The sequence below is a fragment of the Sorex araneus genome, chromosome 2, assembly GCF_027595985.1.
Source record: "Sorex araneus isolate mSorAra2 chromosome 2, mSorAra2.pri, whole genome shotgun sequence".
NCBI lineage: Eukaryota > Metazoa > Chordata > Mammalia > Eulipotyphla > Soricidae > Sorex > Sorex araneus.
In genome coordinates, this window is record NC_073303.1 from 89,023,013 (window position 1) to 89,049,871 (window position 26,859).

The 26,859-nt window shown below is 41.8% G+C and overlaps 1 protein-coding gene across 1 annotated transcript in view; it reads left to right on the forward strand.

Annotated features, from left to right (window-relative positions):
* COL22A1 (collagen type XXII alpha 1 chain) overlaps positions 1-26,859 on the forward strand; it is a 259,447-nt gene that overhangs the window by 22,348 nt on the left and 210,240 nt on the right. The window contains exons 3-6 of the mRNA XM_004602595.2: positions 6,886-6,960; positions 15,312-15,423; positions 20,013-20,136; positions 24,304-24,579. Coding sequence (XP_004602652.2) covers positions 6,886-6,960; positions 15,312-15,423; positions 20,013-20,136; positions 24,304-24,579 — 587 coding nt within the window. The remainder of the gene's footprint in view (positions 1-6,885; positions 6,961-15,311; positions 15,424-20,012; positions 20,137-24,303; positions 24,580-26,859) is intronic.

Below are 26,859 nucleotides of genomic sequence, written 5' to 3' on the forward strand. Positions count from 1 at the left end.
TTCCTTACTTTGCCACCTGCTAAATGTGGGATGTTGCATTTTAAATTCTTAAATAGTATGAGTTGGCATCCTCAGGTATAAGCACAGACCTGTCATAGGGGGTCTAAAACCACTTTATCTGGTATTAGCTACATAATGATGATACCAGTAATTCCCTCCTCTTTGATACATGTATCCCCCCACTGAGATATGAATGAAGTTATAACCCCATTGCTGGTGGCGGCTGGGTACTATTCCCCCCAAATTGTCCTGAGTTATGATGCAAAAGTTGGTATAATTTTTTTTAGTTCACATGGATACATTTGTTTGGGGCCTGGTATAACCTCTTTCAGCGGAGTGTGACCTGGCACTCTTGTGTAGTTGCTGATGCCATGTTTTCCTCTAGCTCTGGGAGAAGGTTAGATTCTCCTCACACAGGAATCTCCCTATTTCCTGTTTTTGAAGCCACTGAGCCATGGTGATCCCAGGCACAGCACCTCCAGGGCAGATCCTCCATCTCCTAAAATCTTTGGAAACTTAAAGCCACATCCAGCCATGTAGGAGACAGAATGGACATTCCTAGCATCCCCCCATTCAGGAGGTGGGGTGGCTCTGTTACTACTAATTGGGCTATTTTGATTTGGAGAATAGCATCACAAGAACAAAAAGAAGTGTTGAACTTTTCATCTATCACTTTTTGCAATAAAAGTGTGCCAGAGAGTTGGCTTTGTCAGCCCACTTACTGAACATCTATGTGTTGGGCCCTGTGTCTTCCATGTTGACACGTATCACTACACTGACACATGTTTATAGCCTTATGTGAGGTCAGACTCCAGAACCATAGCTGCCACTAGACAACCACCCTGTGTCTTCTGGATGAGAGATTGCTGGGACATCAGGGGTGGATAGAGGAGAATCTTAGAGAATAGGTAAACATCTGAATGGTTTTTAAGAGATAAGATGTGATCATCTGGATTTGGTACCAGCAGAGGGCAAGTTGAGGGCAAGTTCTTGCTATTCACCCAACTTGGATGCTAAGTGCCAAGTGGCTCTAGTGAACAAATCTTCTGTAAGCAAAACTTGGGGAGCTCGTGCATCTTATGTAATTCAGAGTGAAGAAGCCTCTACAAATAAGGCAGAGGCAGAAGCAAAGCAGGAAGCTGACTATCCATTAAAATAGATTTTATTTTGTTTTTTGTTCTTTTGTTTGTTTGTTTGGGGGCCATACCCAGAAGTATCCAAGGGCTACTTGTGACTCTGCTCAGGAGTCTTTCGAGTCAAGGACTCGATATTGGAGCCAGTATGCTGCCTTTACCTCTGACTGGTTCTGCAGCCTTGAGCAAAAATACCCAACCATCTTTACGCCTTTATTTTCCCATCTGTGAATAAAGCACCAATTCTAAATCACTACATTGAGGATTCAATTTAATGTGTTGATGGATTCAACATGCTTGGAACAGTGTCTGGTGAAAGCAGGCCAGGAGATGACACCAAGCCCAGCAGAACTGTTATGAGGCACAGAAATAGTTCACATGTTGGGCTGAGCACAGTAGCTGAACATGGGGCTCTCTGGCCCCAGGACTCTTTATGACTTTTATTAGTGGATCCCCGGGGCCCTGAGCCTGAACTAATATATTCTGGCTCTCCAAAGTAGAAATAAGTGGACAATTTCCTGGATAGTGTTGGAACAGAGAAGGGGCTGTGACGTGATTCTTCTAGGGGTTTGATTCATCACTTCCTTTCTCAGACCCTTAAAATGTCACCACCTAGTCTGCAGTTATTGGCACTGGGGACAGTGGCTTCTTTGAGGTGATGGATGGACTGCTTGTTGTGCTGTCTTGTCTCTGTTCTCTGCTTCCCTGATTCTGCCTGTACCCTCAGCTCTGCTGCTATCCCCACCCCCACATTGTAGCATAGAACACACACCGTCACAAACTAAGAACTAACTTAATACACATTTTGATTCCTGAGACTTTAATCCTGCTCTTAATACCAGAATTTTTTCTTAGGTTGATCCTAAAGGACTGCTGGATGGTCCATACTGATTGGGACAGTGATGGGAACCTTGTTATTCAATAGCTATTTTATGGGGAAAATACTGTATCCACTCTCACTATCCTCATTCATTGGCCTCAGTCATTCTGAAAGATAAGCATCTGGTACTGGAGAGATAGTACAGGGATTAAGATCGTTGTCTTGTATGTGCAGACCTTGATTTGATCCCGGGTGCTATATTTGGTTCCCTGAGTACTGCTAGAAGTGGTCCGTGAGGGTAGAGCCAGACATAAACCCTGATCACCTGCAGGCATGCCCAATTCCTGCCTCCTCCCCATCAAGTGGAAAGATAATCTGTGCTTCATATCCTTTAGCTCATTTATCAATGCCGCTTGCAAGTAAAGGACTCATGCAAATTTTTTTTTCTTTTTTCTTTTTGGGTCACACCCGGCGATGCACAGGGGTCACTCCTGGCTCATGCACTCAGGAATCAGCCCTGGCGGTGCTCAGGGGACCATATGGGATGCTGGGATTCGAACCCGGGTCGGCCGCATGCAAGGCAAACGCCCTACCCGCTGTGCTATTGCTCCAGCCCCTCATGCAAATTTTTTAATTCTCTCAGCATAAACAAAGGAAACCCAGCTATGGTAGTGTGAACAAATAGAAGGGCTTTGTTGTTGCTGTTTACTGTTTTTCACTGTCTTGGGATTATTGAATTCTTGTTCCTTCAGTTCTCCCAGAGATCAATTCCTATATCCAGTGGGAGAAGAAAATACAACAAACATGTTCATCTCTATCTCCTTTTACCAGGGATAGTGGAAGTTTTATTTTTTGTTTGCTTGCTTTTTAAGAATTCATCCTTTCCTCAGGACTATCAGATGTCTGAGTTTGTTTTTTGTTTTTTTTCACCAAAGGTGGCTCCTATGTCTTCCCTAAACTAGTAGGAGATCTGGCCTGGTAGGACACAGAAGGGCTATAATTGGAGGAGACCAATGAGCCACTGTTTTTCTCTTTGAAATGAGAACTCCACCCTTTGGAATAGAAGTGGTATTGCCTTAGAGAGAAAAGTGACATGACTGATTGACAAAAACTCCTGGTATCCGCAATATCTCTATGAAGAAGCCTCTGTGGGACCATCTTACATCATGATGAACCCTGTTCTAGAAGAGCATCTAGTCTACCATTCAGCATTGTCCATTTAGCTCATGTTTTACTGCTCACTTGTGTTCAACAGGAATTTAGGGTATGGTCAGCTCCTGGAGCTATGAACTCCAGTTCCCTCGGCTTGATCAGCAGTCTAGAGAAGGCTCCATACTCTGAATTACTGGAGTCATAGGTAGGCCACCCAGTACTTTTAATCTTATTCCATTTGCTCTCAGACACAGGGTGGGCAGAAGGAAATCCTTACCAAGATTGGGGTGAATGAGAGCATGGGTTGGGGAGCGGCAGTATCTCAGAGTTTGAGGAAGAAGAATCAGAGAACTAAGAGATGTGACGCTTTGACAGCAGCTCTGACACCTCCTTGTACTTTGTGTTCTTAGTCTGTCAGGATTGTCAGCCTTTGAGTACCCTGAAGACCATAACTGTGACTATTATACCATGTGTGGCTAGGACTACCTCCATCCCTGCAACATCTCTGCAGTTCTATAAATAGTATGGTTTAAATAAATAGCCAACATGGAAGTAATAGAAAATTATGCATGTTGTCAAAATATCTGTGCTAGGTAATTATAGCTGTAGGCTAATGGGACTTTAGATGCTACCCTATCTCTTATAACCTTTGTCCAATATTCCTAGGGAAACTGGAAGAGCTATTTTAGGAACCATGCATCCTGACTTACTAATTCAGCTATAAATTGCCTCTTAAGCCTTTTGAATATTGTGAGGCTTAGTAATGGTTCCCAAAGTAAATGTACAGGTTATCTTAGAAATTATTTATTTTTCTTAAATAATTATTTATTAATTTATTCTGGGATTGTTGGGCCAAATCCAGTGGTGCTCAAGTCTTACACTCAGGGATAACTCCAGGCAGACTCGGGGAACCACCTGGGGTGCCAAGGATCAAATTCAGGCCAGCCACATTCAGGGGCCATCTTTCTAGCCCGTAAGACTTTTAAAATTTAAATTATTTTTTAAAAATTTTATTTACCACACTGTTAACAATAGAGTTCCCAGTATAATATGTCCCAACACCATACCCAACACCAGAGTGTACTTATCCCTTCGCCAATATCTTAAAGTCCTCTCATACTCCCACTCCCCACCTCAACCCCTTGGAAGACTCTGTTCTGTAGTAAAATTTTCAGGCCTCATTCAATTGCCACTACCCAGTTGTTATTTGCTTATTATGTTTCTTTATATTCTGCACATAAGAGAAATCATTCTGATTTGGTCCCTCTCAGTTTACCTTCACTCTGCATGATAATCTCTAGTTCTATCCAAGTTACAACAAATTGTATAGTTTTATATTTTCTTATAGCTGAATCATATTCCATATATATGGATATACTATATATAATTTTATTTTATGTATGCTCTCTGATTGTTCTTGTGCTGTTTCCAGGTCTTGGTTATTGTAAATAGTGCTCAAGGACTGTTTCCAGGTCTTGGTTATTGTGAATAGTGCTCAAGGAACATAAGAATGCAGATGTCCTTTTGAAATGGTGTTTTAGATTTCCTAGGTGTAAATGTCAAGAAGTGGAACTGTTAGATCATATGGACACTCAATTATTATTTTAGAGACTTTTTTTTCTTGTTGGGTCACACCTGGTGATGCACAGGGGTTACTCCTGGCTCTGCACTCAGGAATTACTCATGGCAGTGCTCAGGGGACCATATGGGATGCTGGGATTTGAAACCGGGTCGGCCGCGTGCAAGGCAAATACCCTATCCGCTATGCTATCACTCCAGCCCCTTTAGAGACATTTTTATACTGTTTTCTATAGATGGGAATGATTTCTTAAAATGGTTTAGACAAATTCTAAGTTTGTTGAAAATAGTCTTCCTCCATTTTTTCTGCAGAATGGTCTTTTGGCTGTTTTTGCACATCCTCACTTAGGAATTAGGTCCTCCCTGGTGTTTCTTAGAGAGATAATCTCACTAAGCAAGTTCTGAGTTTCATGGTCTGCCGCGAGAGGTTTTTTCATAATCAAGGACAGAACCTTTGGAGTCAACTTCTTTTAAGTGATGCGGTATTACTAGCTAGGCTCTCTGGCTTGCCTGCAGAGTTAAGGCAATTGATGCCACCCCACAGCTGCCACTGTCCTGGGTGGAGCTGTCTAAATATTAACACAGTACTGTATCCTCATTTGGTTTTGGTCCTAGGCAGACAGCTTGATGCTGTTTCCAAAATAACCCCTTCCAAGAAGCTTGTCAGACCTTGCGGTGCCTTGTAGGATAAACATTAAAAATACCTCCTCCCAGATCTGGAAAGATTCATTCTTAACCTTCACTGTAGATAGGTCCCACCCCCTGGCTCTTGAACTAGTTCTCAAATATGAAAAGAAGTTACAGCACATAGAACTGACGGCAAGGTGGAATTCTTGAATAATAAAGCCTGGCAAGCTCCCCGTGGTATATTCATTATGCCAAATACAGTAACAATAACAGGTCTCATTCCCCTAACCCTGAAAGAGCCTCCAATCATTGGGAAAGATGAGTAAGAAGAGGCCACTAAAAATCTCAGGGCTGGGACGAATGGAGACATTACTGGTGCCCGCTCGAGCCGGTCGATGAACAATGGGCTAACAGTGATACAGTGATGATAATGGTGTGTAGCTAGATTGCTTCTTGAGAAGGGTGAGCAGTCACCAAGTTGCCGTAGGGGCAAGACTGAAGAGCCTCCTTATTCGGCCCATTCTATTGAAGACTTGCTCTTGCTCACTTCAAAACAGCCCTCAGACAAGTATGTGCTTTGTAACCTCTTGTCTCACAGATGCTCAGAGCTTTCCAGGTCACCACACTTATCAATATAACCAACCGTTAGATCTAGAATTTCTAAATTGAAAATTGGTGTTCTTTCTAAGATTATTTGTTTGTGCTCAGGGATCTTTACTGGCAGTCTTGGGGGAAATATATCGCACAGTGGATCAAACATGGGTCAGGGCCACATGAAAGCTTGAATTTTACTTGCTGTGCTATTTATCAGCCCTCTTTCCAGAATTTTTAAGGCTTCTGAAGGTGTGCCTTTCCCTTGTAATTTTTGTTTTAAGTGAGGAATCAGGAAGATAGTTAGAAGATAAGATATTTAAGTCATCTGCGGTGAATTCTTTTTTTTTTTCTTTTTAACTATATGATTACCCCACTGTCTTTGAAAAACTAAACAGTTTGCTTCTTTTGAAGTGTTCCTTCTAAAATTGTACCTACTTCTCATTGGGTGGCAAATGAGAAGGCATCTTTCTGATTAGTCTGGTACACAGTTGTCACTGTACGGATATTCCACTGACTTGGATTTTCGTTTGTATTTGAACCATTCTATAGTAAATAAAGTTCCCTTGCCAGTATTACTTTTTTTTGGCGGGGGGGATGTCTGGTTAAATCTCACTAATCCTGTAAGAAGAAATTCAAACATCACCTTTCTTGGTGTCTGAACTAGGTGTCGGATCTATGTCCTTATCTCATCTCTTCTTCTGTGACTTTAAACATATTTGATTGCATTGTATCAGTTTTGGTTTCTTTTTCTTGTAAAGCATTACTCATATGTATTTCATGTTCATTGTAGACCACAGAATTTACATAGCTGAGGCTAAACCAAAACAAAACAAACAAAGTGGGTACACAGAATAGCAAGCCAATGTGGCACTTCTGTCGCCTCTTCTCCAGGCGCTGATGTCCAGCAGACTGAGACTACAGAGAGGCTCCTATGAGGTGGCTGTGGACCACTGCTAATCTGCTTCCTCTTGCTTTTCTCAGATGTGCTGTGTCCAAGTGTTCGCGTGGAAGGGGATCGCTTTAAGCACACCAATGGAGGCACCAAGGAAATCACAGGTGAGAGAAATGATGAATAGGCATGCTTGCTTTGGTACACCATTTGCTGACTACAAGCGTGGACTTCCTTGATTCCTTCCTGTTCTCATTTTCCTCATACCTAAGAGTCATGATAGGGGCCGGAGTGATAGCACAGCGGGTAGGGCTTTTGCCTTGCACGCGGCCGACCCGGGTTCGATCCCCGGCATCCCATATGGTCCCCCAAGCACCGCCAGGAGTAATTCCTGAGTGCAAAGCCAGGAGTAACCCCTGAGCATCGCTGGGTGTGACCCCCCCCAAAAAAAAGCAAAAAAAAAAAAGCTAAGAGTCATGATAGAATGACTTGAACGGCATAGATAACAGCTGTCATCAATGTACATGCTACAGCGAAGGACATATACCTCAGTTACAGAGTGAGTGGCTTTCCTGTAGGAGTTGCTAAATAAATGCATAAAGATGAGTGAATTGTGGAGCACTTGGTGAGTAAATAGGTTTGGGATTGATCAGAGCAAGCAATCCAGTGCATAAATCAACATTTGGGGTGTGAATGTGTTATATAGACACCAGTGAATCAAAGAATCAGTGAACAAAGACACACATGATGGCAGATCCAGCAGCAGAAAGAAATACCCCAGAGAATTTCTCCTTCTGTGACTGAGTAGACAGGAGACAGGAGGGTGGCTGTGTTGGCCTCTCCATTTTACCGATGTCTGTGAGTAGCTCTTTAGTCTTTTCTATGACCTGGGCCTTGCTCAGAACTTTAAAAGCATAATCTGAGTGGGTTAATTCCCTAGCCCCCAACCCTGAATCCCCCTTAGGATTTTCTCAAGTCTTGCTTTCCTGCCAGTCCCTGCTAGGTTAGAGTCCTTCCTACAGATCAAACACCTGGGTTCTGAGGAGCCAGCCCTGTCGGAGACAGGAAATCACGTGCACTTGAGACTGGGAACTTTGTGGTCACCTCACTGCTCTACCTCCATCCCAAAGTCCCAGAGCAGCCTGTGATGCCGACGTGCTCCTAGTGATATCTAGGGCCAGAATCTGCATCTGTATGATGGAGGGATGATTCTGGAGTGGGAGAAGGTTGTGGGACCTGTTTACACAAGTAAAGTATACGAGGGATTTAGCATACCCACAACTCTCTCCTTCCTCAGTGGCTATCTGTAGCAGCACCTGACTTAAAAACTCATCAGGAGAATCATTGCCTGGTCTGTGCAAATGTCTCCTGCATCAATTCGTATTTCCTCTAGAAGAACCAAAAGATGCTGATTATATCAGGCTCTTTTCTCTCTCTCCTGGTAGAATACTTGGTGTCTAGTTAGTATCTAGCAAGGTACTATCAGTTAGGGTTCCTTTGTTCAATTCATGAGATAGGGTGAGCTTCCTCATTCTTACTTGGTTAACTCCATTACCCAACTTGATACATAGCCAAATTCACTGCCCAGTGAGTAAAATTGCTGCATAATTTGGCATCAGTGTTCACATTGCCTTAATAATCACTAATCAAACTCTATCTGGAACACTTGTTATTTCCTCCCTGGAGCATGGTTGTTCCTGCTTCTATTGATGTTGCCACTCTTTAAGGCAAATGCAGGAACAAACTCCACACTGTATTTCCCATGTTTGGTTCCCACAGCATATTCCCTCAGCAATTTATTATATGGCACATGTGTCCATAGAAGGGAGTGCTTTGGACAGTAACGTCATTAATAATGATTATAGTAATAACCAACACTTATTGAGCACTTACTTTGTGCCAAGAGTTTTGCATGTATTTTCTCTTTTACTTACATAATATAATAGGCATTACATAATTTATAGTTGTCAAAACTTAATTTGCCTGAGGGTTTGGCAGAATCAGAGTTTGGAAGGAAGTAAGGAAGGAAAGATACAACTGAACAAAATGAATTGTCCAAGCATCTTTAAGTCAGAATTATTTTTTGGCAGACCAGTATTTTGCATCCTGTTATTTTCCAGACTGAGAGCCTCCAGTTTTTGTTTTATTTTTTTCTTTTGTTTTGTTTTTACTAACAATCACTGAGTTCTTACTTGGAAAAATCTATGTGTGTGAATGCAGATATGTGGCTTTCTGGGGTAGGACATGTGGGTACATACACATGCATTCATGTATATATGGGGCTGGACTGATAGCACAGTGGGCAGTAGGGCATTTGCCTTGCACATGGCCAACCCAGGTTCAATTCCTCTGTCCTCAGAGAGCCCGGCAAACTACCTAGAGTAACTCATCTACACAGCAGAGCCTGGCAAGCTACCTGTGGCATATTTGATATGCCAAAAACAGTAACAACAAGTCTCACAATGGAGACGTTACTGGTGCCTGCTCAAGCAAATCAATGAGCAACAGGATGGCAGTGATACAGTGATACAGTATACACCCAGTGCCCAGACAGATCTTCAGTCTCTGATACACTGAAGTATCTGAGGATCCTGCTGAAGAGTCAGTTTGCTGAGTAGACAGAAATAGGCCGCTTTATTCACAGGCCTCTGAAGTGAACTGAAAACTCCACTCTTCTCTGTGTCTCCAAGGACCTGGAGATCAATATTTATCTCAGGTAATAGGTGTCCATCAGCCCAAGGTCCAGATGAGTCGTTTATGCAGCAATGAGTACTCAGAGCTGGATTTATCTACAGTTTCCCTTATTATAACCGTATCAAAATAAAACTCTAACCACATTGAGGCTGAAGTGGAAGCTATGGTGAGATGCACTCTCTGATTCACCAATTTCAATGCAATTCAGTGATCAAAGCTGCTTTTGTAATCTGGAGGGAAAAGCAGTTCTGAAATCTCAGCTCCAGTGTTTCCTAAAATGACTCCAGCTATTTTTAGGGTTTATCTGACGTGAAATAATGAAGATGGGAAAGGGGAAAAAACCAAGGCCACTTGGAGACGGGCTTAGACCGGCTCTGCTTCTCAGCAGCCAGGTGACTGGAGTCCATCTCCTGACAACTCTGAGACTCAGTTTTTCCCTCTTACGTAACATAGGATCTGACACAACAGAAGAGAGAGGTGGAGCTTGAGCCCAGGCCCTCTGGCTCCAAGTGCCGGGTGGTAAAAGAATTTATCAGGAGAGCCAGGCAGTTTAGGTGAGACCAAGGAAAGTTTATGAAAAAGAGAGTCCAGAGGTCAGACTGACACAGTGGGGCCTTCCAGAGACCTGCTGAACACAGACTCTCTCTGGGCAGCTTAGGTGGGAGGTTTCTGCTTTCTATAAAACAGCTAATTCTGGGGCTGGAGTGATAGCACAGCGGGTAGGGCATTTGCCTTACACGACACGCAGCCAACCCAGGTTTGATTCCCAGCATCCCATATGGTCCCCCGAGCACTGCCAGGAGTAATTCCTGAGTGCATAAGCCAGGAGAAACCCCTGTGCAATGCCAGGTGTGACCTAAAAAGAAAAAATAAATAAAGTAGCTAATTCTAGAGAAGGGTGAGCAGGAGATGTGTAGTCAGTTTTGGAAAGAGAGGGAGATGTCTATAAAAGGTTCTGAGCCAGTCATGTGATGGGTGTAAAATGCATATTAAAGAATTTGAGCCTATCCTGGGAACAGCATGGCTGGGTCAATTTTAGAAAGTGAGCAGCAGAATGAAGTGACAGGAGGGCCACTAGATCTTGTGAACAATGCTGTTCATTTTAGCAGGGACAAAATAGTTGATTGTACCAAAAGGGAGCATCTTAGCCAACAGGCATTTTGCATGTGGTAATTAAGTAAATTAGGCATTATATTTTTTGGGGGGAGAGGGTTATGCTAGACCATATTAATAATGTCTCTGAGGATAGTTCTCAAATAACTGAATGTTCTAAAAATAAGACTAAAGCTATTACATGCCTTTCATGGAATTAGTTATTCAATGTTCAAAGAAAGTATCAGGCATGCTACTCCTCTTAAATGGGAGATATACTCGCTTTTCCTCCTGAGTAATTTCCATCCCAGCCACTTCTTCCTCCCCATGTCTTGAGGGCCAAATCTAGTTCTCACTCATCCTTACTTCTCCAGCCCTGGAGCCAGAATGATCTTTGAGCTTTTACTGTAAAAATGAATGTTTATTTCTCATTGTAAAGTCCTGCCACCCTCTGTATTGCTGGCAGAAATAAATTGCCAATCTTCTGTGTGGCCGATAGAATCAGTTGGCTTCATCCCTGCTGCCCTCATTGTCAGTCACTCTCTCCTTACCATAACCCAAATAGCCATGATTCCTAAAGGAATGTGACTTACTGGGCTTCATCAACCGGTGCCCGTCAAGTTATGTGGAATTTTCTCTTCCTCTAATCTACCCACATTTTATTTGTTCTTCAGATTTTGGCTAGGTCTTGCCTCATCTGAAAAGTCCTTCCTGATTGCCCTTCAGCTTGGCAAGGAAAATATTCCATAAGAAGGAAAATATTATGATCCTTCCCATTTCACCTGCAAGGGTTACACTACTTGTCTTTGTACATAGTTGCTTGATGGTTTCCTAAATGCTGCCCTCTCCTGCAAAAGATGCTGCAAAGCCAAATAAGAAATGCTCATTAGGAACAGAAAAATGAATCTGAGGGCCCTTTTTCAAGGAACCAGCATCTGTTGGATGCACACCCCTACCAGATGAGCACTGTGCACTTGAACAGCCCTACTAAAGGCCCAGGAGACCCATTTTGGCCAGGGAGAGCCTCAATAGAGCTTTGAAGGACAAAGAGTGGTGCATTGTGGGCACGTGGCAGAGGGCAGCTGTCACTAGCTAACTCAGGCTCGCAAGCTTCCTGATGCTACCTACTTCCACTGACTCTGCCTTTGGGGATATAAAATTTCGCATTAAACAATCTTTGTCTCCCGGTGCCAGGCATCAGAATCTATTCACCTCGAGGTTATTTGATACTTTTTTCCCCCAGCACTAGTTTATTGCAGTGATTCACTATTTTTTTTTCTCTTGGTGTCCTTTACTGTCACCGAGGTACTTATTTGTTTTCAAGTTTATTCTGTTTATTTTTTTTATTAATCATAGCCAAATATTAGTGGAGCCCCATAATAGAGATGGAGCATCTCTTTCAAGTGGAACTTTAAAATAAATGTTCCCACACTTTAATTTTTTCTTGAAATATTGAATGTAATCAAAGTAAAGTGAAAGAAACATGAAATTTATCAGTCACACAGGCGGGGTGGGGGGCTTGGGGGATGTGGGTTGGGGGGAGGTATACTGTGATTCTTGGTGGTGGAATATGTGCACTGGTGAAGGGATGGGTGATCGAGCATTGTATGACTGAGACTTAAACCTGAAAGCTTTGTAATTTTCCACATGGTGATCCAATAAAAGAATAAATTAATTAAAAAATGTTTCCACACTTGACTGATAAAGGAAAACCTAGTTAAATGTGGCAGTTTCTAGAGACGAATGTGAAACTCTGTAATGAAGGAATAGGCAACCCTGCCATTGTCGTCTTTCAAGTTCACTGTCATGAAAGGAATCTAGTTTAATTGAAGATGTGCCCTTTCCAGTTACAGCGAAGTCTGGGGAAAATATGGTGAGTAGTCTTTGATGCTAAAAATATGAGACCTTCAAATAACACTCACTTTTCCATTTTATGATAATTTTCTGGGCGAGAGAATGTGACTAAGCCACGGTCTCCCTAAGTTGAGTTCCAGGGAGAGGAATTCTCCCTGAATGTTTATTCATAACGTCTGATGATTTTATTGAGGGTGAAGGATCTGTTTAGAGGATACCCCATTTGGTGAGTGAAGAAATGGTGGCCCAGAGAAGCTGAATGAACTGCCTGATTCTGTGGGATGAGGGAACGTGGAATTTGAAATCACATAGTTCTCACACCATAGTTCCAGATAGTTCATAGTTCATAGTTTTACCCTCTGGCATCTATACTATCCAAATCTTAAAGAAAAAATAATATCAAAGAGGCTAACACACTCAAGGCCACAGGGCTATACGTAGGGTTCCACCTATGAGAACCTGCCATTGTGGGTGCTGGATCCTTTCCCCTCTACACAGTTTTTCCTAAGCAAAGGGCATATTACAACTCAGAAGTAGGTTATCAATTCAGTTCCAAAAAAGTGTTCCATATTTCCAACCTATGGTTTCAGGGATGAAGAATAGGACACTGCCCTCAGAAATTTGGGCCTTGTCTTCAAGTAGCTGTCACCAGTGTGGTGACCTCACTCAAATTGTGCTCAGCTGCATCTTGCTGAGAACCCTGCTTGGCCATTAAACTGGCTGTACATCTGCCTGATCATTATTTGGAAAGATTGCCATTTGGCTCAGTTTGTGTTTTGTACTTTTCTCAATTTTAAAGGTATTTCTTGATGTAACTTTTTTGTCTCAAATATCAAATATCATTTACTCTCAGAGCATGGATGCTGTTATTTAGCTCACATGTGAAATGCTACTTTAAAAAAATAGCATGACAGCTCTTAGTCATTTTTCTTCAAACTGTGTAACCTAGGAATGGGAGGCTGGATGGGTCAGTCCCAGAAGTCAACCAGAGCTTCAACGATAGCTTTGCTCCAGACAGAACCTCTCCACAGATCATCAAAGATCTGTCTGGGGTCTGGGGTGACCTCTGCATATTCAGAAGCCTCTACACATGCCCTGTCACTCCATCTCAGTCCTGTAAAGCCATCGCCCTTCTTAGCTATTCCATCACTATACCTAGTGGTTGTCATTTTGCTGAAGATTTATGAAATTTTTTTTATCTTTCCCTAGAATAACAGTTCCTCAGAAACTAGGATTTCCTTTCCCTCTCAGCCTTTTCTCCAGTGCTGTGCACATAACTCTTAAGAACAGGAGTTGGATAGATAAATATTATCTGTGGGCAGAATCTAGTGGTAGATAATGCTATAATTATTACGACAGGGGAGTAATTGATTCCCAAACAATTTTGGCTCTTTTAACTATAATCAAGTTCCATACAAAAAAACTTTGTATTGTATCCATCAGATGACGACAATACTGTGACGTACATCTTGGCAACCCGCCTAAGGTCACAAGGAAGACATCATTGTCAGGAACACACTCAGACCCATTTGATTCTGATACTCAAACTTGGCATTAATGCTAAACCCATCCTTTTACATGGGATTTAGAGCAGAGAGGCTCTCCAAATTTGTATTGAGTAAATAAAATTTTATTGGATAGAATTTAGTGGTAAGGAAACTTTAATCATCATTCCATGAGCCTGGCTAGTTTATTTCTGGTTATTTGTGGCAGCATCTTGCAACATCAGAAACCACAGGAATCTTCCTAAAGTCTCTTGGGTTAGGTGCCCGTGATGCAGAGTTGTCCTCATCACAGGAAAGCAGAAACAAGCAAGGCTTGGTGCTGACCCTCATTTGACTTTTCTTTAACCTGATTTCAGCCTTTTTTGTCTTGCGAGGAATACTAGATTTGAGCCATGCTCTCATTCTACTCCCTTGGGGAGGTCTGTCTTCTTTGAGAAGTCTGTCTGCAAGACTCAAGCCAGCCCTCTAGAAAATGTGTGGCTAGTGGTGATGAATCTTTAGCAATAAAGACTCACAGCATTAATTTTCTACCACGAGTGGTAGATATTCAAATTCTGGTACAAGTCTCAAGGTATCCTGCAAGTATATATTATTGCCTTGGTTTTATGATTAAATTATCAAGTACTGAGATTAGGTAGTTGGATGTGACACCTTTTCAGTGTCACATAATATGGGGCCAGATGTATATCACCTCTACCATCTCAACCAAATCCTATGATCATCATGTACCAAATATAACATTTTCTCAAATAGATTATAGTTTAGAAGGCCCTAACTCTTCCTTTTCCTATGGAGCCAGGCTGTGTGACCAGTACCCCAGTGTGGACTTCCTGAATCTGAGAAGTGTCCTGCAAATCACACAGTGGGGCATCTTCCACTTGTCTCATGATTGATTAAGACCCAGGACTTTCACAACATTCACTTTACATTATAAAGTCCAGTGTCAACTTTTCTCTGTATCTTTTCCCTGGACTGTTTATTTTTTGCTTTTTGGGTCAGACCTGGCAATGCACAGGGGTTACTCCCATCTTTGCACTCAGGAATTACTCCTGGCAGTGCTCACGGGACCATATGGGATGCTGGGAATCGAACCCAGGTCGGCTGCATACAAGGCAAAAGCCATACCCAATGTGCTATTGCTCCAGCCCCTCCCTGGACTTTGAAATGACCATGAAAGCTATACTTAGGCTTACTCTGTTGCTTATGATTTCTTTTTAATTTCCGTAATGTTATTCAGTTGTTCCCTCTGGTTAAATCCCATGTCTGCTGTCCTCTGGACAGGGTGGTTGGAAGGTATCATATAGTGATGTGCTTATCTTCATCTTGCATGCTCATCTGCCAAATCTACTCCAAACTCTTCTTTTTTTCAACAGGTTTTGACTTGATGGATCTATTTAGTGTGAAGGAGATCTTGGGGAGGAGAGAGAATGGAGCCCAGAGTGCCTACGTCCGGATGGGAAGTTTCCCTGTGGTGCAGAGGACTGAGTAAGTGGTTACTTGTCCTTCTAAACATGTCCTGGAGACCTTGGATAAGACAGGCATGAGGAGGTTGGAGAGCCATGATTGCACACTAGGACTACTCAGAGCCTGGTGAAGTCACTCTGAGATGAAACAGATAAACCTCTCAACTTGTTTACAGGTTGGTCTATTTTTACCTTTGACTTTATCAGGTCACTGGTTCTCCTAATGGGATGTCTTCACACAAATTAGACTTTAGCCTCATTTTTTATGCATTCATTTTTGGGAATTTACTCAAAGGCAAATATTTATGTTTATAGGTACTTGGAACTCTGTCAGGATCACCTACAACTTTATATGGCATATTCAGCACCACTCAGAATAATGGAAGTATGCATGCCAGTGAGAGCCAATTTAAGTGTTCCTGGGTCCCTTGTCTAAAATATTTATTAGATGCTTTTTCACCTCTATTATGTCATGTTTTCTACTGGAGATGAAAGTTTCTCTCTTATAATATTACTGAGAGGTTTATTATGTATAATTGCTTTTATTTTTGATTTTTTTCCAATAAGGTAGTGCTCAGGGGCTACCCTGGGCCTTGTAATCAGGGGTTAATCCTGGGAGTGCTTGGAATTGAAATTAATGTGCAAACCAATCACCTTAAAAACCCTCCTATCTCTCCAACCCTGATAACTGTTCCATTCTCATCATCTAAGGCAAACATCTTTTTTGGAACACATTTCTTTTTTAAGTACCACTTCTTTTCTATCTTAAACCCTGTTGGTTGCTCCCAAGGATTTGTAAGTGATAGAACTGGCTTGAAAGGCCTATGTGTAACCTGGCCCAGTTTTGCAACTTAACCTCATGCCTTTCTTCCCCACCCATTGCCTATTTTATCTTGTCTAGTTCCTCTGCACTTATTTTGAGAGCCTATCAGCCTTCACCAATCACTGTTGTGCCTTTCCTCATGTCCTTTTGTTTACTGGAGACACCTAATTTTCTTTAACTGTACAATATAACCATGATGCATTTAAAAATGTCTTTGTAGAATTCAGAGACTGAAATATGCATCTCCTCTCTTCTAACAAAATATATCTCTGCCTAAATTGTGGCAGAGTTAAAACCATCTACCCATCCTGCCTTCCTCTAGACTATTCCTTGCTTAATAAGAGACCACGGCAGGGAGCTGAGTTTGATCTCTCCTGTAGTCCTAGCATGGAATGAGACACTGCCCAGAGAAGGGGACATACAGAATTAATGAATTCACTAATTGAGTGAATGAAAGAATAAATAAGTTCATGATCCATGATAATATTGTTATGTAATAGTTTATTCTTTTGTTTTTTTTGTTTTGGGGACACACCCAGTGATGCTCAGGGTTTACACATTGATGCTCAGGGGTTACTCCTAGCTCTATACTCAAGAATCATTCCTGGCAATGTTCAGAGATCTATATGGGGTGCTGGGAACAAACCCAGGCTGGTCATGTGCAAGGCAAATATCTTACCAGCTCTACTATCATTCCAGCCCCTACATATTTGCTTATCTTACCAACTTGGACTTCCAATACAAGGTCACAGAGTTTAGAATATTTTACACATAAACTTTTTAGTTTAATTAATTGAACATTCTTTGGGTGCCAGTCATGGATCAGACACTAAGACTGTGCTGTCAGTTCTGGCTCAAGTACCAGATGTATCAAAGGGAGATTAGATGGCATAAGTCACTTCTCTTTCTGACTTAGTTTTTTCACCTGTCTAATGGAGACTTTAAAGAAGTGGGTCTTTCAGAATAGTGAATACTGCTTTCTCTCACTCTCTTGATGCTGATGTATAAATGCTGGACCAGGTCGACCTAATCACCTGGTTTCATGTTCAGTTAGAGGCCATTTCACTTCCATACTTGCTTCCCTGGCTTAATGTATCTAATTCACTATCCACCTGGGTTATAATCAGAAAAAGAAAGTCATGGAGAGCTTCAAATTAATGGAAGAATGCAGTAGAAAAGCACCAAAATAAAGGAAAGGAAGTGCACATAAGTGTAGTAGAACGGTTGTATGGAAGGTCTTCCCATTTCCTGAAATTTTATAGTCTTTTTTTTTTTTTTTTGCTTTTAGGGTCACACCTGGCGATACACAGGGGTCACTCCTGGCTCTGCACTTAGGAATTACCCCTGGCGGTGCTCAGGGGACCATATGGGATGCTGGGAATTGAACCCGGGTCGGCCGCGTGCAAGGCAAATGCCCTACCCGCTGTGCTATCGCTCCAGCCCCCAGAAATTTTATAGCCTTTTTAACTACAGTTTTTTGAAGTCATTAGGTCAGACTTGTTACTGCTCAAAGATTGTTCCTGGCTCTGTGCTTGATGGGCCCCTAATGGTACTTTGGGACCCAAATGTGGTATGAAAGATCAAATTGGGGTCAACCATAAGCAAGGCAAGTGCCTTACCTCCTGGAGTAGTTCTCTAAACATTTTAAGAAACTTTTGGAGCCAACAAAGAAGTCTGAGTGCTTCTCTATATAATAAGGATAGGAGTGTTTCTTGGTAATGGCTCTGGGCTCAGGTATTTCCGAGTAATTCTAAGAAGGTATTTCTATATTATGTCATGTTTGCTTAACCAGAAACAAAATCAAACAAGGATCTGACATTTCAGAAAGGAATATCAACACTTTAATTATTAATGCTTCAAATTTCTACAGAAAAAAAATCATTCATACAAAAATTGTACTTTTAATATGGAGGCTGATATTGTTTATAACAAAATGGTTACTATTTTTAATATTTTTCTAATTTGTCTTATAAATAAGTTTCATTTTACATTCTTTTTTTTTTTTTTTTGGTTTTTGGGTCACACCCGGCGATGCACAGGGGTTACTCCTGGCTCTTCACTCAGGAATTACCCCTGGCGGTGCTCAGGGGACCATATGGGATGCTGGGATTAGAACCCGGGTCGGCCGCGTGCAAGGCAAACGCCCTACCCGCTGTGCTATTGCTCCAGCCCCTCATTTCACATTCTTATCTGATGTATTTCTCACTATAATAAAATGAGGTAAGCAGGTAGCTATTACTCTGCTCATTCAAAATTTCACAATTTAGGGGATAGAGTGGGTAAGGTGCTTGCTTTGCATGTAGACATCCTTGATTTGATCTGCGGTATCCTACATGGTCCTCCAAGCTCTCCAGGAGTGTTCCCTGAATTTATTCAGGAATTATGTCCTGAATACTGCTTGAAGTGACCCAAAAAAGCAAAAAGTAAAAGTACAGCTTACAGGAAGTTTGTTTTTTCTTAGACTGTATATTTATATACATACTTTATCTATAACCTAATATAATTTATTTTATGTTTGAGTATGTGTACATTTACTTATAGACATATTTTTAAGAGGTATAAGAAATGTGTTTAGTCAATAAATGAAGGATTAGTTAAACACATTAATGAAAGAAAAGAAAAGTGAAATTTGTATGCATCTACAAACAAAGCCCATCTGTAGAGAGGAGAGAAATCCTCTCTTCCTCCTGTGAACTGGAGCATTCCTGCATCCTGACAGAGTTCCAGCTGCTCCATGAGATGGGTATGACCCCTGCTGGCATGTTATGTGCTCCCGAGTGAAATCCCAGCTCAGAGAATGACTTTGAACAAATGGAACAACTCAGAGAGGCAGAGAGACAGAGACAGAGACAGACAGAGACAGACAGACAGAGAGACAGAGGATAACTAGTCAAAGGATTTACCAGCCAAACCCACAGTCCCTTGAGGGTCTGTGAGTCTGAGAGCCAGAAATCCCAACACCTACTCATTTCCCCTCCCGACTCTCTGGCCAGACATCTTCCACCTCCTCCTTGAAGTCAGTGCCACATGCCTGCTCCCAGGCCAGAATGGTCCCAGACCTGGCCAAGCTCTGCAGGTGGAGGTACAGCCAGCTGACATTAGAGGTCCAGAACCTTTCCTCATAATTTATTATAAGGAATATTTTTTCCTTATTTTATTGAATCACCATGAGATACAGTTACAAAGCTTTCATGTTTGAGTTTCAGCCATACAATGATCGAACATTTTTATTCTGAAATTTGGAGGGATATGGCACCTACAGGACTGAGGACAGTTGAAGATGGTGGGGAAAACTCCAAAACTAGGGTCAGGTCCTACCATCTGCAGGGACCCGGAGTCCCATGAAGTAGAGAATGCCCTGGTGCACTGTTGCATAGAGGTCTGCAAGATAAGAGACTTAATTGGATCTTAATAAGAAGAAACAGGCTGGCATAGGTGAAGACTTGCTGGAAACCAGGTTACACTTGACCCCAGATTGTGGCAGTTTAGCATTTATCCTAGATTTTGTTGGAAAGAGTGATTGTGGGAAGAGGGGATAAACATGTGTTTGGGGAGGGTTTGACGGGGCTTAGGGTTGGGGCTAAGGGAAGGGGAAATGAAGAGCCTATACTACAAATACTGAGAAGGTCCTAGTAAGAACTTGGTTGAAGAAAAACCAATAAAGGCAGGGAGAGTTAGAATTTAGAGATATTTAGGAGGTCAAATTGGCCCAATTTCATGGCATCCGATGAGATGGCAGGCATCTTAGCTCCTCATTTCCTCAAACTGGTGTCCTCTGTCTCCCTTAGGGATGTTTTCCCACAGGGCTTGCCTGACGAGTACGCCTTTGTCACAACCTTCCGATTCCGGAAAGCTTCTCGGAAAGAAGACTGGTACATCTGGCAGGTCATTGACCAGTACGGCATCCCGCAGGTATGAGCCAAACCTTGATTTGAGATGCCTCGGCCTTCTGTTCCCTCTCATGGGGTACCTCCATCATGTTTTCTTTATTTTTCATTTTTATGGGACACCGGACAGAATTCAAGGGGCCACCCTGGTGGTGCTTGGGGGAACAACTAGGTTCTATTGGATGGTGCTTGTGTGGCTATGGGATCCTAAAGGTGAAACTCAGGATCTTGTATGTGCAAAGCATAGACTCCACATTTTTGAGCTAGCCTCCCAGTGCCCCCTATTTCGTCATGTTTTCTGTGGGGGGATTTGTCTGGACCCGGTGCATGGAGACTATGGAGCCCAGGGAAGCTGAGGAGAGGATCACATCATTGATTTTGCACTTTGTGCAGACAGGAGACATAATTGGGGAAGTGAGACCCCATGCTGATGACACCTGTTCCTGAGCATTGTGGCTGGTATGGTTTTGTGATATACTAGAAGAAGCAAGCTCTGAGCTGGTAGACTTGACTTGAGCTGTGCATCTGTTCCTACCTGGACAAGGCCCTGACACATGTTAGGTTTCTGACTGTTGATTTTCTGAATTATAATATGGAAAATATGACACCTATCTGAATGATTGGCTTTAAACATTAAGTAAAATAATTTTTTAAAAGCATCTTGTACATTACCTGATCTATAGATAAAATATTTTTCCATTATGATATTTTTTTGGAGGGGGGAGGACACACCCCACAGTGTTCAGTATTTACTCCTGGCTCTCTGTTCAGAGACCACTCCTGGTTGCGTTCAGGGAACCATATGGGAGACTGGGGAATCTGACTGAGTTGGCTGTGTGCAAGGAAAGTGGCCTGCACACTGTTCTACACTTCTGCTCCTCATTGTGATAGTCTTAATTTTGCCGTGATTTAAAATTCTGAATCCCCCTTTTGGTTCATTTCTGTTTGTTTTGACTTTTAGTTTTTAAGAAGTTTGAATATCTCATTAACACACACAAATAAGGACAGAGTCATCTTAAAGCCAAATTCATTAACACAATGTGTTGGTTTGAGATGCAAGTTGTGTTATTATTTTTTGTCCTCTGCCAAGTTGTAATTTCTTTGTTCACACAGTTAATGGATCATTTTTTTTTATCTCTGTCCTTATTTACTCATATCTTCCCTTGAAAAATGAATTGCAATGACATTAGTCACTTTCATCTGGAGAACAATGAATATATTTTTATTTGGTGTGAAATTAAAATTGAAACAGGCACAAACCATTAGACAGTAACAGCCAAACTCACAGGCTGCTTTCTGAGGGCCCTAGCTACCCCAGGTAACAAACTCACTTGGCAAGCACTTGATGTTGTATGTAAGAGTTTATGGACCCCAACACTACTTGTAGGAGTCAGGGATTGCCTGAATATTTCACATAGCTTAACACATTCATCTTTATTCCAGTCCAATTAATAGATTTTATGAAAGTCTTATGAAAGAAAGATCTTTCTGTACCTAAGAGACTTGTTTAGGTTTCCATTGCAATTCAGAGGGATGGAGTTTGAACCCAGGTAGGTGAACTCCAAATCTGTCTTCTTTCTACCATGCTTACCTGGTTGTAGTCTTATTGAATGAGATTTTATTCATTTTTGGACCATATTTAGTGGTTTACAGGACTTAAAAATGGCTCTACAAGTAGATACCACTCCTGGTGGTACTCCAGGAGAGCAGACGGGATACAGGGGATCAAATTGAGGCTGGTTGCATGCAAGGCAAGAACCCTACCCACTATGCTATTATTCTGACCCCTGTTGCATGGTTTTCCATAGCACCTTCAGTCACACTGACAGGTCCACACTTCAGCCTGGGCTGTGGTGTGAATTGGCTTTGCAATTATGAACAGAGGGACTGGGATCCTTCTCCAGAGGACATTTTTCGAAAGAGCACACTGTGTCCTTCCTCCACCTCCATGTGCAGTCACTCAGGTTTTGCCTCTCCAGTTTCTCAGGGTCTGGGACAGAGACTCAGGCCAGCCACGACATTCCTGTGGGCGAGCCTGCACCAGCCCCTGACCTGGATTCTTATCCTTTATGGCAGTAGCAGAGCTGCAACTTATCTGCCTCATGCCTTCCTGGCAGCCTTTCAACTTGGGTTGAAATATTCAGGCAGCAGAGTTGAGTTTGCCTTGAAGAATTTTAGGATCCTTTTCAAAGAAACACCTGGTAGTCCAATTTCAGAGAGAAAAATTTGGTGAAGTGCTAGTCTCCCTGTGAGGGCTCCTCTGTGCCTTGGGGAAATGCTGGCTAGACATGAGAAATGGATCAAGTCTGGCTGTGACCCAGAAGCAGAAGAGTGTAGAAAAATTCCCACACAATCATAGGCATTACAGATCCAGTCATCTGGATTTTCATCTAGATTATTTTGTTTGTATTGATACCCACCCTTGAAATGCACTGTCTTATTATTTGAAGAAATAGAAGGCATTGATCATTCCAGATATGATGTTCAAAGAGGTGGTGAGATGTCAGGTCAGTATAGGGACTTGTTTTTTGGAAATAGTTTCTGGGGTATAGCAAGCCTAGAAAGAGGGCAAGTAATGAGAACACCTAAGTAAGGTAATCTATTGCGGTATTTTGGGAAATTATATGAACTCAGACCAATAGTTTCAATGGAGATCACCCTTATTTTGTTTTGAAAGTAAATACATCGACATGTTTGAGGATATGAGAACAAATGATCAGATAATAACTCAGTTTTGTGTTTATCAAAAAGGACTTCAATGAATTATTGTCCTTAAACTTTCAAATCAGTGTCAGCCACATACAAGGCAAACACCATGCCTACTGTTCTACCTCTCTGGTCTGTGGAATCTACTTTGAAAAATTATGGCTAATATTTAATACTATGTAAAGATATTACATACAGTAATTCATTTTATAATTCATATGACTATGACTGGTGCCATTTTATAAAATTGCAGAGAGTTTAAATTGTTCAGGTCACATAGTTCAAATGTGACTTGCCAGTTTGGGTGTAGCAGGAAAAAAAACCAGCCACCTGGTAAAATGTCTGGGATGAAAGAAGCTTATATAGTAAGTATATATGTTATATATATATATATGTACTAATTGCTTATAAGTATCAAACTAGGGGCTCAAAGAGATTATAAAGCAGGTAGAATGCTTACCTCTGTAGCTGACCTGGGTTCAATCCCTGACACCCCGTATGGTCCCTGAGCCTGCCAGAAATGATCACTGTGTGAAGGCAGAAGTAAACCCTGAGCACCATTGGGTATATACCCCCTGCCAAAACCCAACCAACCAAACAAACAAAAAGCATAATTTGGCAAACTAGATATTGCAATACACTGGGACTAGTAATTATCATCCTGTGCTTGAACACCTCAAGAGAGGAGAATGGTGTTCGCTGAAGATGATCAGTTTTGGAATGTGGAGGGAAAGCTCCCTAAGAGTCTTGATATTGGAGTAATATAACCACGCAGAGAAGCAATGGAGCAGGAAGAAGTAATACCCTTCTCCCGTCTCTTCCTGGCCTTTGGTTTCAAACCCACTGGACTTTACACAGACCAAAGTAAAATAAAGACAAAGAACACAGGAGTCAAAGGAAGAATCTTGAAAAAGCTATACTCTGGGGGGCTGCAGGTAAGCAGAGAGGAGTGGGATGCCTCTGCTCAGGAAAAGGAAGATTAGCCCCTTAGATACAGGACACAAATAGAATCACTCACTCGTGCACTCAATAAAGACATTTTCTTTGTTTTATATTATGTTCCCAACCTTCATATACTCTAGAGTAAAATGGGAGGTCCCCAGCTGATACCTGTCTCCTTATCAGAAGGTAAGTCCTGTGTTGCTAGCTCAGGGTGCTAAAAGACACTGAAGCCCTTTGAAGTTTTTGGTTCATCTCATAATTGAGCCTTTGGGCATCAATTGCTGTGTAGTCTCATAGCAGAAGTTCTTTAAATGGCTTTGCCGCTTCAGAAAACAGTTGATATCTGGCCCTGCAATTAATATGTGAACTCACTTATCCCATTGAACTAGAAAGCCTAGAGTGGTCTGTGAGATAGTATTGACAGTTCTAAGGTTACAGATAAGACTCAACTTATGCGTTGTGACCCAGAAGTGTCCTCTTCACACTTGTCCTCTTCCTGCTCGACACCACACAGCTCAGGAAACCTCTGCTCTTCTCCTCCTAGGTGTCTATCCGGCTGGATGGTGAGAACAAGGCAGTGGAGTACAATGCCGTGGGTGCCATGAAGGATGCTGTCAGAGTCGTCTTCCGTGGTTTCCGGGTCAACGACCTCTTTGACCGGGAATGGCACAAGCTTGCTCTCAGCATCCAGGCCCAGAACGTCTCCCTCTACATTGACTGTGCACTGGTGGAGACACTACCCATAGAGGAGAGGGAGAATATCGACATCCAGGGGAAGACAGTGATTGGCAAGCGCCTCTACGACAGCGTGCCCATCGATGTGAGTCCTGGCGGGGCGGGAGTGGGGCGGTGGCTTCTCTATTCAAGGCCTCTAGGTCATCAGGGACAAACCAGAAGCCCCACCGCCTGCAGTGCTCTCCAAGTCTATGAAATCATTTATCAAGTCCTTGACGTGCTACCTTGAAGGCAAGACCCTGACTTAAAAAGAAAATGTCAAATTGGAACTCCAAATTTATCCTTACGCACTCATTCTTTGACTTCTTCAGTCATCCATTTATTCCCCATTCAGTCAGTTATTGTTTATTTCTGATTGTAGTGAACTTATTAAAAAAAAAGAATTTGAAGATCAATGAAAGCCATCCTAAATTCACTAATTAAGAGTAGTAACTGCCAGTGACTTAATAATTAGTGGTCATCGCTGTCATCACTTTCAGTGTTTTTTCCTTCTTTATTCTTACTCTTCCTTCCTTCTTTTCTTGTCTTTCTTTTCCATTTTATTTCCTTTCTTCCTTTCAAAAACTGCATTTTCACCTCTATACAGAGATACTCATAGACTCTGAGTGTGTATACACATCAAACACATCACATAACAGTTTCTGTGTGTGAGTCCTCAAGCAGAAAATAATCTTACTCTTTGTAACTACACACAGCTCTCATTTTCCAGGAATTCACAGAATTCATAGGATTCAAGAAAAGCTGTATTCAAAACAGCAGTATTGTGTACTCATAGACATATTTATTACTATCTTATTGAATATATGATTGTTTTTTCAAAACCATGTAAATGATATACAGTTTTTCTATCTACATCTTGTTACTTTTTCTAAAAAACTCAAAAATTTGAGCTTTTATTTTTTGTTAATTAATAATCCTTTATTTTATTATGTGTTTTTATTCATTCAATTATAATTGGATTGCTTCTATTTCATCCATATTTATTTAGTAAGCCTTGAATCTTGAATATAGAGGTACAAATATAAGTACATCTTTTTTTTTCTTTTTGGGTCACACTGGGTGATGCACAGGGTGTGGATTCCTGGATCATGCACTTAGGAATTACTCCTGGTGGTCCTTGGAGGACCATATGGGATGCTGGGAATCGAACCTGGTTCGGCCACACGGAAGACAAACGCCCTTCCCACTGTACTATTGCTCCAGCCCCATATGAGTACTTTTCTTCATAAGTAAAATGGGGGTAACTCTTGACTGTTAGGAGTGAAACGTAGGCCAACTGAGAGTGTCACTGGGGCATGTGACTGTGGGTTTAAGGAATAGTTTTTATTTTGCATATTAAATAAACATTTATGTATTCTTACCATTCCCGCACAATCTAAATATCTCAACAAAGCAATAGACTTTAACATGTCTACCAGCAATGTATGAAATTTGCAAAAATCAGTGCATTTTATTTTTATGCCTTTGCTATCGTTCTGCTAATCTGTTGGGTACAGTGGCATCCATTATAGTTTCTATCTGTATTTTTTTTTAAATTCTTTTATTGATTCACCATGTGGAAAGTTACAAAGCTTTCAGGTTAAAGTCTCAGTTATACAATGCTCAAACACCCATCCCTTCACCAGTGCACATATTCCACCACCATCTATCTGTATTTTATTGATTCCCAGTTGTAGGATGACATTACTTTGTCCTTTCCCTCCTTGCCACAAGTAGCTTGTCCCGGTTTTCCCTGGAGTTTAGGCTTACCCCAGTCACACCCATCAAGGTGTTCCCGAATCTCTCCCATCCCTTTGTTTAGCTATAATCACTTCTCCATGCTGTCTTCCCCAAAAGAGTTAATCCGCGGCTTTCCCTTAATCTGACTCTGCTAATTTGTAAGGTCAGAACTTCCTAGGATACTGAATTTATATTATATAAGTTAATATTGCCTTTCTCCTCTTCTTGTGCCTTTTGAATAATTTACTTTAAAGCTATGTCTGTTTTGTATAGACACAAGAAGACAATATTATGTTTTTATAACTTGGGAATTAATTGGCCGCGAATATTATTCCCTCCCAGGCATCTGCTTTCTCCACTTAAGCCTCAGTTGCCCTCAGTTCCTAGCACCCCAAAGTAGGGTCCCCGACGTGGGACGGGAAGGATCCAGGGCAAGCGGTGAGTTATGTGCTACCCTGGCATCGAGATGGGCCTGGCCAAAGTGCCTATTTCTTAACTATAAGTTAAGAGCTTGATCATAGACAAATGCTGTCATGATCCAATAGTAATTATGAGACTGGGACCCTGCCAGGGATAGGAAAAACTGATCTGGCCTGAGCACCGTAGTCTGAGATTGAGATGGCCCCAGGAGAGCAATTCTATAAGC